The following is a 15,739-nucleotide window of genomic DNA, read 5'->3' on the forward strand; positions in this document are numbered from 1 at the left end:
ACGAGCGGTGGTGGCTGGAGAATCCTTCCTGATTTGGGCAACTCGGGCCGGCGTCCCATTCCCAGACCGCGGGAATGGCTGTCCGGGCTCAGAGCATGGGGCCATCCGGCCCAGAAGCGAGAAAGCAAACCTTTGCCAGTGGCAAATAAGCGGGAAAACCTAAAACCTGGCAAAGTCCAAGTCTTGTTAATTTGCAGTGGGACTTCAAACCTCTCAACACTTAACTCCTATTTGGAAGTGTGACTTGGATGCTTTCTGGAAAAGCTGCACCCAAGAACCTCTGAGCAGATTTGGCTGAGGACATGGTAACGCGGTGGTGGGTTAGAGCAACGGGATACAACCGGCGGGCCACGTTTGCTGCTGGTGCGTGACCGAACGCAACCACCGCTGCCTGCTGATCCCCGGGACTTCAAAGGAGTCGAACGTACTCTACTTACGCCAGCGATCAAATGCAGCTTCCATTAGCTATACGTTCACCTTTTAAATGCAGCGGCCCTATCGTGCGCACGCCAATTAGAGTCCCCTGATGCCTGGAAGCACAAAGCTTTTGCGAAGGGAAGGGGTGGAAGGGAAGAGCTCAGCCGGCTCAGGGGAATAGGCGAGAGAGCCTTTCACCGCGAGGGCTCTCGTTCAAATCTGTCACAGGCCAGCAGGAACAGATGGCCGTTTCTGAAGGCTGCTCGGTGGCTTACACGAAAGGAGGGATTGTCTCAGGCCACGTCCTGGTGGACAACTTATTGATACCACAAACACACCGTTAGTGGTTTCTGGCAGACCCAGCAGAGAAAGCAGGGGATTACCCGGGCACGAGGCCACTGATCCCTACCTGCTCAAAGGCACCTCTTCCTGGGGGAAACTGAGGCACGTGCACCGGCAGCTCAGGGCCGCGGCTGCCCGCGCCGCGGGGAACCTACGGCTGCACGGCCCTAGGTCTTGGGCTGCGAGCGCCTGCTTTAGCCACCGTCGTCGTCTCCAACTTGTAAGCCCCGTCGCTGTTTGCCGAGCTTCCCTTGGGACACACTGGGGCTTTTGAAGATTAAAATCATGGGGGAAAGGTAGAGATGAGGACGTTCAAGGGAGCTGGGACATTAAGGAGGCACAGCCCTAGGGAGCAAAAGTTTAGGACAGTCTGTAAGCTGGCGATGGGAATAGCAAATAAAACCATGATTAACTTTAAACCAATTCCAAGTTAATGCTGTCCTCAGGCTCTCCCTTCTCAGCACCTGTGCCATCTCCAGGGCCTGCTTTAGGCCAGGGAGTCTTTTCAGAGTAACTTGCTATGGGCAGAAGGAAAAGAGTCAAGCGGTGCCCGAGTAGACCACGTGCCCCGCCGTCATCCTGCAGAGCGGCCACCGGGGCAAAGAGGGGCTTGCGGGAGTCCTCGGAGCTACACCAAGAGGTGCAGCCCGTGCGCTCGCGCCGCCAAGTCGGTAGGAACCTCCTGGAGGAAGGGGCAGGTGGAAGGCACCGTCCCGGCGGCGCGGGCTAGCCTGCAGCGCGGGAAAATAGGGCGATTCCCCTGCAATCTTCCTGCACAGCTGTTTACTAGCTGCGGATTACTGCTGTCACATGAGCTGCTTTACAGCAAAGCCAAGCTGTCTTCATGAGCTGAGAAGGTCACTGGGAGATGGGGGCCTCCAGGGACAAACACGTTGCCCTCTACTGTGGCTGTGATTTACTTCCTGGAGGGACACCAGGCAGCAGGAAAAGCATTCCCTTCTGGTCACAGGGCAAAGAAAAATGGGTTTTACCTTCAAGCCTTCTGCCCAGCTACTATTAGGACTCCTCCAGTGAAAGGGGAGAGCAGGGATGTCCCAGCGGGTCAAGTCTCACACTGCCCATTCGCCAGGCTGCCGTCGAGGTGCTGGCGAGCGCAGCGCAGGGCTGGAACGGTCCTTAGGGTGACCAACGACCTCCTCGCCCTCGTGCACCCCACAGGTGAGGGCACCCTACCAATGCTTCACACAAGGCCACCCAAGAACGGCACCAGCCCAGGAACACCAAGCCAGAGTGGCATCACCCCAGGCTCACCCCTAACCCGTCGACACCTCAGAGCATAAACGAACGAATCCTTCCCCAAAGGAGCAGCTGGAAACATTGCCCTTTTCAACCCCCAAATCTAACCTCCGAACACGAGGGCCCATGAAGAGGGGAGACTTTCGCTTGGAAAAACAGAAGTCTGAAGGTCCAGTGCAGCCTCTCGGGAAAGATGAATTAAAACCCGCCGTCTTCATCCTTCTGCCGTAGGCAGGTCTGGTGGACAATGAAAACACTTCTGCAAGCAAGACAGCTCACACGCTCGGCGGTGGCAGGATGGGGCTCTTTACTATGCCCCAGAGGCGCAAGACAGATGGGGTTGTGCTTTTAGGCCTTAAAATCAGTCCCTGCTACAGAGATCCAATGAAGAGGATAAATACAGCCACAGAATGAATCTCTAGGCACTCTAAGAAAAAAGAAACACGGGAACTTAAGAGGTCAAACCCTGCTACGAAAGCAGCTGAGGCTGTTTTCTAGGAGGGACAGAGCGATTTCTAAAGGCAAAGAAAACCCTGAAAACAAACGGCGCTTTGAGCCAATGCATCCCCCAGTTAGGAGAGGTCCATCCCGCACCGCGAGCCCTCCAAGCGGGGGGGACGTGCAGCCTGCGGAGGAACAGGGAGGGAAGGAAGCTGCGCCGAGAACGGAAAGCGCGAGCAGCTCTGCGGGGAAGAAACTTCAGTCTAACGCACAGGGCTGTTCGCTTCCGAAACGGACAGACGTACAGAACGTGCCTCGACGCACCGTGAGGAGCAGTGTCCCTGGGAAAGCCCCAGCTCGTAGCTTAGCTTGCAAGGTATTTTCTCCTTCTAGTGGGGGGCCTGGCGGGGGGGGGGGGGGAGAGTTTACAAAAACCATCTCATTTCATAAGATGCCTTACACAGTTACAACAGCTTGCTGGGATTTCAGCCAGCTTCCCATTTGGATCAGATTGCACCCTACGCCCACTGACAGCCATTAAGAGCCTGGAGCTCACAACTGCCCTCAGGTCACACAAGCCTCCATCCATTCAAAATGCAGGCACGTTTTCCAAAGGCTCTCCACGCGCGCGCAACGGGAGAGGGTGCCCAGATCCGGCCCAGCTCGTAGCCAAAGGGCACCTGCTCGGAAGGCAGACTGCAGCCCGGTTCTGCCGTAACGCCGGGGTGCAGGGCAATTAGGAAGCCCCTCTCCATCTGCCCCGATTCAGAGCAATCGCAGGTTGCTCCTTCAATTCCCCGAGCTCTCAAACGGTGTCCGAGAGCGAAGCAGCGTAGGACAGGTAGAAAACCAGCAATGCGGCCACGGACGAGCCGGGGACGTCAGCGCTCGCCCATCGCCCCGTGGCTGGGGGCGAGGGAACACCACTTCCCCAAGCAGCAGGCCACCTACTTGCAAGCTAAAAGTCGCGCTGAGCTGCCATTGCCCACGCTGCGCCCGGGCAGCGAGGGGCCAGGTGGGATCCGGCCGCAGAAGAAACGAAGCCCTACACAACTTGAGCAGCACGGGTCGCCTTTGCGGGCCGGTATCCCCGCGGACGCGCCAGCAGCAGTCTGCTCCGGAAGCAGCTCGGCTAGGCCAGCGCGCAAGGAGGGCACGCTGGGATCTCTCCTTCGGGACTGCCTGGAGGAGCAGGAAGAGCAGCTGGAGAGCGATGGGGATCCAGACTCCGAGACTGTGCCAGCAGGGCCAAGTGAGGCAGCTCTCGGGTGTCTCCTGTCTGGTGTTAACATGGAAGCTCTTCCATGGACGGGCTACGATGCCCCACATCTGACAGGGTCCAAAACCTCGAGGGGGAGGCCGCCACGAGCTGAGCTTGTGGTTTGAATAAATTATTGTTTTCGGCAGAGTCCATCACACGTATGCTTTGTCCCAGGAGCACTGAACAGCTTTTGATAAGGAGCAGCAAGCACAGGCTGGTTTTGATCTCAGCCAGACCTACCATCCACCCAAATCAACACTTTGGGGTTCGAACACTTAAGGCCAGACCCACACAAGCACGTTTTGTCAGCACAGCTGTGTCCAGCAGAAATGGCAGAAAGCTGCCTTCCCCAGCCTGATGTTGCGTGGTGGGAGAAGCCACCCGTGACGGTCCTTCCACCGGTGCACGGTTTGCGAAGGTGGCGGGAGCAGCCGTCCCTCGGAGGAGCTTTGCTGGTACAGCTCCACCAGCGAAGCCTCCGACTCCACCTGTGCCCTCTCCTTTAGGCCAAGAGCTACAAATAAAACAGGGCAGCGCTGAAGATGTGCAGCTTGGCAGGAAGATACCTTCCTACCCCAACCCAGGGCCAAAGCACAGATCCCCTGGTGGCAGCAGTAGGGAGAACTTGCTGACAAGGCTTCACACAGACAGCTCCATCCCTTCACATCCCAATCCTTGGGCTGGAAACAGCGGCAAGCAAAGAGTATTCGTCTATCCAGTTTTGTGTCCCTAGACATAATTTTCAGGGAAACATCCCAACACTGTTGACTGCCATTTCTGCATCTGCACTAGGAAAAAAAAACCCTCTCAAACAAAATCCTACATAGTCACACGTTGGTTAAAATGAGACTTTACTCCATAAAGACAACAGCGTCCCTTCCTTCTCCTGCCCAGCGTTTATCCTGGCCAAGGAAGCACATGGCTGCATGGAGCTGCCGTCTCCATCACGTTACGCAGCCGGCAGCCAGAATGTGTCTTTCCCACCAGCAAAGATGAAACCAAACTCCAGCAAGCTGAGCGCCGAACGCCCCGTCCCTCCCAAGATATCCAGATTCAGGGGATGTCAGCAAGAGCAGACCGGCAGAGCTCGCGACTTCAGCACCGTGGCTCTCCAGCAAAGCCAATTTTGTTGGGGACTTTGCCACCGTAAAGTGAAACAAGCACCTGGAAATTAACTGCAACATTGGCAACGGTAAAGCCAAGCGAAGAGTCTGGCTAAGAGATGGAGAAAAGCAACATCCAGTGAATACAAATACACACCACATACATCGCTTGACTGGCCAAAACACTTAGTCTCTTTGCAGTAGGCGTCCTGCACTGGGTAACTGTTTCTGAAGCCACGTGGAATACTGAGGGACCGCGAGATGAAGATGTAGAAGTCTGGATTAATATTACACAGAGAAACACACCAAATAAATAGGCTTCAAATTCAACCTAGCAGCACAATGAATTTCTGGTAAAGCAGCACATTCATTCGGAGTGTGCCCAGCCAGATTTACTTATTACTTTCTCGTGTGCAGGGTCACCGTGTGAAGGAAACTGAGATGATCCTGGAGAACCTGGGAAAGCAACAACTGTATAAAATTGAAAACCAAGGCCACTGCTGCTGAAGACGAGCAGGAAAGCCACACTGCAAAGGCCCTTATTAATCACGTATGTTCAGTCCCTTATTACACACCTCTGTAAGGAAAGACACCAGTCCTGCCCATTTCCTTAAATCCACGTTCTTCCCCAGCTCAAACCTTCTCTGCAACCAGGCCAAGCACAGGAGGAGCAGCCCCTCCTGCACGCAACGTGCTCAGGCCTCTGTCCCTCTAGGCACGAAATAACCGTGGCCCTTTGCTTCCTCAGCCCTGAGGACCTCAGACCAAGAACTCCTTAAAATCCAGCTACCTCAGTGAAGCTGAGCCTTTACGGAAAAAAAAACAAACAACAAAAACCAGTTTTTCTTCCTGACTGCTGCCTGCCGCCCCAGAGACTGGCTGCATTTTGGCACTAGCACGGTCCTACGAACGCACGTGCAAAGCAGTCAGGATCCTTCAAATATGAGGCCTCCAAATACAACAGTTCAGGAGACAGAGCGACAGCGCCAGAATTTTCCAAAAGAAATTCGAGATCAGCAGAGAAAACTTGAGCTTTCTGATATGATCCCAAAGACGGGAATTGCCTTCAGGTTGCGGGGCCAGAAGTGCTTTTAAAGTACTGCAGCTGGCATCGAACCGTTCCTCTTTTCAAATTCATAGATAAATAAAGAAGAAACCCCGATCAGCCTGGAGTAGATGCCAGTCCTGCGCCCTCCTCCAGACCAGAACAAAAGGGAACATATTGCAACTACGCTGAAAGAGGAGGGCTGCTGTCTATTTCTTTAAATGCAATGTTAATGCCTTGTAATCAGCTTTAATTTTTAAACAGACCCAGCCCTCCTGTCCATTTCCCCTAATTCAGGACACGTGGAAGGTAAATGGCCTACGCTTAAACCGGGACAGCATCAGCTGTGACAGCTGGAGGGCCTGTAAGTCTCCACCGCCTGATAACAGGAATGGATGTCAAAACTCACCAGGGGAGGGGAGACGGGGAGGGCAAGGGAGGTCCTGGAGATGCTCTAAGGTCATCAAGAAGCCAGGAGATGAGCTCAGACAGGGCACAGCTCATTTGCTGAGGGAAACTCGCTGAAACCAACAGCACTTAAGGAAGCGCTATAAACGCTCAACCAGAAAAGGACTTGGCAGTGACCCCCTGCCTCTGGTGAGGTTGACTTCCCTTTCTGGATACTGTTAAAATCATCTCAAACAGGCAGAGGAGCAAAGGCAGTTGCCTTTTGGAGGACAGCAGCTGATAAAGGCAGGAACTGAGCAGCTCCCGGTGTCTCCCCAGGATGCTGCCTTCCATCTTGCAAGCTCAAAGGCATGTTTCAGAGCTAAGAAAGCTGCCTGTGGACTTCATGCGAGGCTCGGACACAGAACAGGAGCCCAAACTACCCAGCAGGCTCTCCTTGCGCTCCTTGACCCAGCTGATCTTTGCAAAAAGGAGAGGAGACCTGCAGTATATCACTAGCACTCATCATGTAAAAAAAAAAAAACAAACAAACAAACACAAAAACCCCCTTTTCCTCCCAAGGATCTCATATGACAGACTTGGAGTGCCTCACTATCCCAAAAGACAAGTACCGTACCCAGAAATAATCACGTCGTGCCTCGGCCAAGGTACTCACCAAGGTTACGCAATAAGCCAAGAACCAGAACTGAACAAGCTAAAACCAGAACTTGGATATCTTGCCCTCCACCATCAGCCTCCTGCTCCGGCCATGAGACAACCCCGCTCCATGCCCAGAGTGGTCCCGACCCTGGGCAAAGCTCTGAATTTGGGCTGGAGGGTAACACAACCGCCTGTCGGTGCAGGCAGTGCCTGGTTAGTTGGATTGAAGGAAAAATCTGGCATTCAGCACAGTACAAGAAGGAGATGTCCGAGCCACTATTTTTAGCCCCGGTTGGTGGGCAGACAAATCCTAATCGTCAGCAGCAGTCACCTCGTCATCGGTCCCAGCACATGAAAGCGAAGCAGCACAGCGCCCGCGACAGCCCCGTGTCAGCAGGGCAGCCCGAACCGCCGGCGTGGGCAAGGATTAGTGCCCAAGAGTGACGCAGGACAGCGGCGCAAAGCGCGAGGTCCATCGTGATGGGTTTAACGTGGCCGGGCAAGGCAAGCCATGCCAATCTTACCACGGCTGGTAGGATTCAACCGGGACTAGGAATGCCAGAGGTGCAAACGGAGCAGCGATGCCAGCCGCTCTGCCCAGCGTGCCGGGCGGCCGCGGGCCCTCATCGTGCTGGGGTAGCACCTCGCAGCACCGTGCAGACCGCTGGCACCAAGCACGTGGCCGGCATCCTACGATCCCATCGCCGCGTATCATACACCATCCGCACCGCGGCTCTCCCGACAGCCGGATGCCGATGAGGAAGGGATGCAAATGCGGAGATGGCTGAGCTGCAGTCAAGGAACCCCCCCAAAGGGCGCGTGCGGAGAACTGCACGTACTCGACACAGAATATGCTCGTTGTGACCGAGGCTTACGCCAACGAATTTTGCTCAGAGCGCATCACGGCCCTGCTGCTGACGGTAACTCGGCCCCGAGGACTCGTCTCTCCCTGCTCCTGCAGCGACCTGCTCGGAGCTCCTGCTAAGCGCTCGCGCCCACGCACCCGCGCTCAGCCACTTCAGCTCTCCTTGCCGGTGGGCACCATCCTCTCTTCTCCCCTGCCAAGCGAAACGCATCTGCAAAAACTCATCTTTCTCGCTTCTTCTTCAGGTTATGGTTCTCTCTTGCCTGTTTCAGGGCAATAACCCATAAAAAACAAAACAAAACAACTCCTGTTCCCACCAGGAAGACTCTGCAAGAACTCTACCCTTTCCTTCCTGTCCGCTTTGTCGCAAGTGAGTTCATCTGCACTTTGCCAAGTTGCTAGTGACTCATTTGGACCCTTCTTCCCTAAAAAAAAAAGAGATTTAGCAGAAAAAAAGAAATAACTTTTAAAAGAGTCACATTTGCAGCAGATCAGCCTCCAAGCACCCCCCCCCTCGCCCTTTACTTTTTTTCATCATGCAAAAAGCCACGGGTTCCCAGAGGCTCAGTGTGCCTTACCTCCCTGTCCCGGGGCATCCAAGAGCAAGGACAGGCAGTTCTCTCTTTGCTGGGTTGGCCCTACGCACCCCTCTCTGCTTTCACGCTCTTCAGGAGACGCACGCGGATGGAAGCTCCTGCCTTCCCCTCCTGGACGTACTTTCGACTGGAAACAGCTTACGCAGAGCCCGACAGACCTGGCAACCTCGCTGCAGGCCTGCAGGTCTCTGCTGCACGGAGGAGGGTCGCCTGCCTCCCGTATTTGCAGCCCTTCAGCTGAGGGTGCACACGGGTTTCACCTGACACCTTGATTTTGTGCGGGAGGCTCGGCAGCCTCACCCAAAGCCGAGGCCTCTTCAGCGTTTGAGCAGCTTCTGATACAGAAATCGCCAACTGGGACAGCTCCCACGTGCAACAAGTCCCCGTCACCCTAAATGCCAACTATACGCGTGTTCATCCTCTGCGAACTTGCAAGAAATGCTTCTATACTGATGCCTTATTCCTCTGATTGCGAAAGCACGGAGCTTGCTAATCCCCCCTCGCTCATGTCGGAGTCCTAATGCTCTCCCCACGCTTTCATCACAACCTGATAATCCTGCCTCACCGTAAGCCGGTCTCCCTTTGGCCTTACTGAGATTGCTAGTGAATTTTTTGGACGATCGGGGGGCTGGAGATGGATGAGTCTCGCTGTGGGTTCCTCTTAGTGCCCACCTGCGCCACTGTCACAGCAGCGGCAGGCACCCGAGCGCTCCCGGCAGCCTGTCCGGCAGGGCAGAGCTGAGCTTCGTCTGCCAAATGTGCTCCGGGGCCGGGAAAAAGAGCAGCAGCTGGCGCACGGGAGGACCGAGGCGCGCGAGCAAGGCTCCTTTTGGGTGCTGGCTATGCCTAGCTCGGGTCAGTTAAGCCGACCTCCTTGGGGCAGCGAGTCTGCTCCGTCCTTCTCCTGCTACCCTTACGGGCTAGCGCTGCTCACTGCTACAGCCCTGCGCTGGTACTGCTTAAGCACCAACTTCATCAATATTTAAAAATAGAGTCAGAAAACCCGTAGCCAAAGCAGCTTTCAAGCCCCTGATCAGATCAATGTCAAACAAAAGGCTGCAGTATGAAGATGCTCAAGCCGGTGAGGCCCAGGCTGCAAGCTGGCACCGTCACCTCTCCTTCCCAACGCGGCTCGAGTTTCCCTCGGCCGAGCCGGGCGGTTTGGGCAGTCTCCAGCACCGGCCCTGGCACGCTGACCCGCCGCGCCGAGCTGCCTTCGCCCGCACCAAGAGGCGCCCCGGAGGGCAGAGCGCGCAGCTTCCTCTTGCTGGAGCGTTTTCAAATTCCAGCCTGCTTCGCAAATAGATGTTGCTACAACTCCATTCACTTGCTTCGAATATTACTTTGCTTTAATTCCAGTCATTTAAGAACATACCATCTGAGGCTCAAACTGTTGGGTCATCAGCGCCAGCATCCTGACTCAGACCAGCTGCGCCAGAGGAGCAAGAAAACCATAATGCACTTAGCTAGTTTGACACTGCATTGAAGCAGGAGATCTTATTTCCCCTGGCTATAAATGTAACTGATCACGAGATTATCCCGGTTCAGCCGCGCTGCTCGGTTCCCTACTCCTTGCAACGCTGAATTTAGTCCCAGCTTCTGAGACATCGAGGAAGGTGCAGAAGTTGCCCCTTTTTAGCCATCCTGTTTCTCTTGCATCGCTTAATTATTATTCAGATGCCAGAGAGCGGATGGGAAAAATAACACATTAAAAAAGAACAGAACAAAAGAAAATAATTATATCTATTGGCTAAAGGCAGGAACTGGAACACCTTACCTGACCTTAAGCAAATTTGTTAAACTACTCTCTCAGTTTCCCTATCAATAAGTTGGGGATAAACTTATCCCCTCAGGGGAAAGTAGCATGGATAAGGGATTAAAATCTCTGCAAAAAGAAACCACAGATGCGTAAAAGCATTCCTAAAAAAAAACATTTATTGGAAATATTGGCAAATTAAGACTTTGTAAGCAACAGCGAGCGGGGGGGAATTTGTTGGTTAATTCCATTATGGCTCTAGAAGTCATTTCCCCCGTCTCCTTCCTGCAACCAATCACACCAAATCACTCCCCGTTTAATCTCCTGACAGAACCGCGTTCAGAGCAGTTTGTCCTCACTGCATCAAACAACCGAGCGCTGGTGTCCAGAACGATCCTCACACTCGGACCCCGGGCTTCTGCGTACGTAAGGGCAGACAAATCCTGAGCGACAGCGCCAAAGCTGAAAATCCATCTGCCCTCCATCCCCAGATAGAGAGACAGCAGGAATGGATACCCACATCTCCTCCACCCCTAAGGGAGATAAATTAGCTGGTTACGTAATAAAACTAACAGCATGGCGCTTCCAAGGACTACTGCGCAGACAAAGCCCTTCCCTTTAATACCACCGGAGATTAGAGCAAATCGAAGAGGAGTGGAAACAAGGAGAGGGGCTGCGGGCGAGGTTTTGCACAGAGGAAAATGCTGCAGTCTCTCCCCTTAATGCACTCTAAATCCCATCAGATTTCCAACCCTGCTGTAAAAAAAAAAAACACCCAGCTTGCATTAAAATGATATCAATGCTGGATGAATGAGGTAGAGTGACTCAGGTCCTGGAAGGGTGTGGAGGAGGAGAGCTGTTTAGGGGAAGCATCCAGAGGAATCCAGACCTTGAAAGCACTTTGGAAACGGACTAAAGGGGGCAGAGGCGCAGATCTGCTAACCCACTTTTTCTTCTTAAAAAGATGCTAACGTGCTTGTGCAAATCTGATTAGTTGCTGCTTTTGAGTATCTGGGGTCAGATGCTTCCTTCAATAAACACACATTCCCTATCTCCCTTATGACCTGCTGCCGGCAAAGCATAATACAACACAAGTCCACTCCTTCCTCTCCGTATCAATTGCATTCCTAGCTCTGCGGATAGGGTTCTCACTTTATTTCTGCTCCCTCTTCAGGCTGGCTGACTCCACAGCAAAAGACATCAAGTCGAACATGCTGGGTAGAAGTTGCTCTTCCCTCCACTTGCCCTTTTTCACTGCCGACTACATGGCGGTGTTTTAAAAGGAGTGCATTCCCTACAAGATGAGGATTTCACCGGAGGTCAAACTCACGGTCTGAACCTGAAAGAATTCTGCTTCACAAGCAGGGTGACAAGGTGACAAGTCAGGACTCTGCCACCTGGCTGCACGTGCTTCTCCCCCTCTGACAATTAGAGTTCAAATATCCCCATCCTCAAGGCAACGTTGCTTTACAGCTGCACAGTTTGCACCCTTTTAGAATTTATTTTGACCTTTCTGCTTCCATTTCATCCAAATAATCAGTGAGTTTCATCTCTGAACTTGGAAACTATGGTAAAAGCGTCACAGTGCAACTGGAGGCAGTGGGTAAGCACCAGCGAGGCGTGTTAGCAAGATCTGGTATAGTCTCTGAACCAGTTTTCATGAACGTACTGATTTATTCCCTACTAGCTTAGTTTGAATAACTACAGAAGTCACCAGACTTGGCAGAAGAGACGGTCAGGTGTAGCTGAGAAATACTACAGACAATCCCTAGAACGTGATCGACTGTATATGGTGGCAAGATGAAAAAGCACGAGGAAAACTGCCTGAGGTTGCACTGCTGATGGATGGCTGAATGGTATCATCCAAGCAGAAAAGCAACAGTTTTTTCAAGAGCAGCCAACAAGCATACAAAAAAAATCTGGAGAAGGGAAGGAAACGAGTGGGTAATAATGCTTTGGCCAGACTCTGCCACTCAACAGTGAAGTATTTTGGGCAAAAGTTTATTAAGATAACAATTATGTTAGTCAACCAAGTTTGGGTCCTACCCGTGCTAGGCACTGTACAAATAGGGGGTGGAGAGCAACCTTCCCCTTAAAACTACGGTGTGACCAGCAATCTGGCAGAAGGGGTAGAACAGCACAGCCGCCAGCTCTGCGGAAGCAAACAACGCTACCATTTTGTTCTGGGCTTTTAAGTCATAACCTAGTTAATGATGACTTGCAGTGAGGCAGAACTACTTTACCGGCAGTATCATGACATCTCAAGTCAGAGAGAGGAAAAAACCCTAGGTAAGAGCAAAGAAAAACCAGACGATTCGGCAAAAGCTTTCCCGCAGCCTTACCATTGGCATCTTGGACTCCAGTAAGTGCTCCCACTGCTGCTGCAGTTTCACCAGATAGGACAATTTGCCCTCCACCTTGAAGGGTGGCTTCAGCAAGCGTGGCTACTGCGTGGGCGGCTGCTTCGCTGCGGACACAGGGGAGGAGGAAGAAGAATTAGGAAGAAGAACAAACAAATAAGTGAACAGCTCAGCTCCAGTAGGAGCCGGTCTAACTAGGCATCGCATGTCAAGAGAGCACAAATCCAAAGAGCGGGGATTCTTACCACTGAAGTTATCCAGAGGGGAAATTCTACAATGGAGGAGGGACAAAATGGGAACAAGCTGATTGCATTGGCCTTTTTTAGCTTGAATCTCTCTTATGCAGAATATCCTTGCCCTCTTACCTTGGCATCCTTTTGCTTGGGACTTTACTACAAGCTTTTGGACAATCCAAGTCAGACATACCATGTCCTACCAAGTGATCTCATGCCTCTGGTTTCTGGTACAAAACTCATTCTTTTGTCATTGCCGCATTTTAGGTGTCCGCAGATTTTAGAGCTCTACCTTTCTTCACTGATTCAGCCAGTTTACCATTACCAGCATCACATCAGCAGCTCTGTATTTAGCTAAGATGGAATACTTCTCCCCAGCCCTGTGGTTTAATAATTCTTCTTAATGAGCGATTAGTACCTTAGCACTGTATTCTTAAATTTCTTCATACGAATGAGGTCAGACCAAAGGTCCCTCTCATGCAGCAGCCCAGCTGCGAGGGCAGCCAGTATGAGACATTTAGGAAGGAGCGTGTGTGATCCTTCCCCTCCTGCACCCTCTCAGCTTCCGGCAGTCAGCAGTGTATTGATTTCCTGCATCTGAGACTGCATCTGGACCATCAAGTTTGATTTGTCTAATCCCCTTTGAAACCCATTTATACTTTTTGCTTCCACAACATCCTGTGGCAATGCGTTCCACATTTAATTAGGTGCTGTGTGAGTAAAAATGTTGCATTCTGGTAGTCTGAAAACTACCGCCTCAGTTTTGCTGGGCAGTCCTTAACTCGGATATTGCAAGAAATAGCAAAACTGTTCCGTTTTCATTTTCACGTGATTTTATAGACTTCCCAGTAATCTCTTTCCCAAGCTGAAGAGCCATAGTCCATGTACAAGGACTCTTCCTGGCTTCTGATCACTCTTGTCCTCTTTCAGATCTTTTCTAGTGTAAGACGTCTGAGGCGGTGACCATTTCTCACACTACTCAAGACGTGGACACACCACGAGTTAGTACAGTGGCCTAATTCTGTTTCGTTCTCTGTGTCTTTCCCTATAATTTCTAATATTCAGCTTACTCTTTTGACAATATCAGCTGAGCAGTGATCAAAGACTCCTGCAGGATAGTTTCCTGAATGCTTTGCTGAATGTTAAATGATACCGTATAAGTCCCTCACTGGGTGTATATATAAGAAATATTTCTTCATGTATGTATCACTTGGCATTTATTGACATCAGATTTTATTTGCCATTTTGTTGCACAGTCAGAAAGCTGCAAGCATCCTTCAGCAGTACTCAGATTTCTCCAGACCTCTTGGATGACTATTAGCTCCTTCTGGTGACCTACTACTATTCACAAAATTACTCCCAAACCACCTTCGTCATACAGCTGGATCTCCTACCTTAATGAACTAAAAAAGCAGGTATTTTTTTAAGCCTTTCCTATGGAAGAAAGAGACCAAAGAACTCCTCTAGCTTCCCCTAGAACATTTCTCCTCAACTGCCCCACTTGTTCTCTGGTAGATCAATTGAATCAAGTATTTTCTAAGGACCTCCTACTTGTTGCTTCTCTTTCCTGATTTCCTGCTTAAATGTTGTAGGCTTTCCAGATGAATTCATGCAGGGTGTCTTTTCATTTTTAAACAGCAGCTCTGTCACTCACAGTACCTCTTAAACATTGCTACCGAATCAGAATATTTTGTTGTCCTGCCTTCCTGTTTCCTTCGGCTAATCTCTCTTGTGAATCTGCAGCTTTATGATGGCAGTTATAGTGCAGGAAGGCCAGTTACAACATAGCAAACTTGGGGGTAAACACGGATTTTCTGGTGTCACTGTGTTTCCCAGACTTCACACAACATTTATGTGAATCCACTTTCAAGGGCAATTTAGTATTCTAATAATCTGTTAAGGTTGCATCCCCCAAAATAATAATGATCTGCTGCATAAAAGCTTTTTCCAGTTACAGTGTGCTCCACAAACATTAATTAGTTCAAATCAATGAATCAATTACCCTCCCCTACCTTGTCCTCTTTTACTAGAAGGCCTGATACTTCCCATCCTCAAACCTGATAGAGGTTGCTTCATCTGTCACAACGTGCTGTTTGCAGAGATACTGCTCTACTTGGGACTACGAGAGACTCCTCTGCTCTCTGTCAGCAGCCATCGAAAAATGAATGAGAGATGGCAGCTTTGAGCTAAATTAGGCATAAAGTTTCCAGAGCTGGTAAGATCCATTAGCTCTCAAGGCCTGGTGTCTTGCTGAGATCTTCTTACAGGTAGGGGAAAGGCTGCAGTCCGACTCCCGCAACAGCCGAAGTCGCAAGGAGCGTTTTGCGGTGAAGGAAGAAGACACCTCCTCCTGCGCGGAGGGGCCCTGGTGGGCAGCTGCCTGGAAAGACGGGCGTCTCTTCCCAGCCCTATCACGGTCAGCAGGAAAAGAGAACTAGAGGGAGACAACAAGCTGGGAAAGAAATCGGCTCCTATCATGGCTGGCTTCCCAATGCTTTCACGAGCGGCTGCTTCCTCCTTGCACACAACTAGCACCGGAGTCAGCGCAGCTGCATTGCAGCGCACTAGCGAGCCCACCCAAGGACCAGCCCATGCTGCCACTGTCGAGAAGTGACCTGCGCTGCTGCAGCACAAGAACCCGTCAGCGCCCAATGGGGAAAGCGCGAGGCCTGTCATTCCCACTGCAATGCTGCTACCGACCTCGTGGTGCTCCTGAACTACGAAGCTCGTTGGACAAACTTCTCAGGGCTTTCCTGGGTTTAGACACAGCTGATCCTGTCTCGTGGCACAGCACGGACTAAATCATTTATTGAGGGCTCTTCCACTCATATTTTCTAGGAGACTCTCTTTAGCTCTAACAACGCTTCTTTTTATTAATTTCCTAAGTTAATGCAGGGAAAAGAACTGCTCACTGTGACTTTAAGGGCTAAAACTAGCGTGATGGCATGAAATAAAATCAAAGGCACACTGAAGTTCTTTTCTGCAGCTCCACGTCTAGTTATTTTAGCTGTACTAC

At 51.4% G+C, this 15,739-nt stretch overlaps 1 protein-coding gene across 4 annotated transcripts in view; it reads right to left on the bottom strand.

Moving 5' to 3' along the window:
* The window catches only part of NRF1 (nuclear respiratory factor 1), a 67,172-nt gene that overhangs the window by 11,368 nt on the left and 40,065 nt on the right, over nt 1-15,739 (bottom strand). For 3 of the 4 annotated variants that reach the window (XM_067317591.1, XM_067317590.1, XM_067317592.1), the window contains exons 10-11: nt 12,473-12,597; nt 10,329-10,663 (exon numbers count right to left, since the gene is read on the bottom strand). In XM_067317591.1, the coding sequence (XP_067173692.1) occupies nt 10,494-10,663; nt 12,473-12,597 (295 nt within the window). In that variant the 3' untranslated portion in view covers nt 10,329-10,493. Of the gene's footprint in view, nt 1-10,328; nt 10,664-12,472; nt 12,598-15,739 lie in introns of those variants that run through there. The other variant, XM_067317593.1, reaches the window with a different exon arrangement.

The sequence above is a fragment of the Apteryx mantelli genome, chromosome 1, assembly GCF_036417845.1.
Source record: "Apteryx mantelli isolate bAptMan1 chromosome 1, bAptMan1.hap1, whole genome shotgun sequence".
Classification (NCBI taxonomy): Eukaryota; Metazoa; Chordata; class Aves; order Apterygiformes; family Apterygidae; genus Apteryx; species Apteryx mantelli.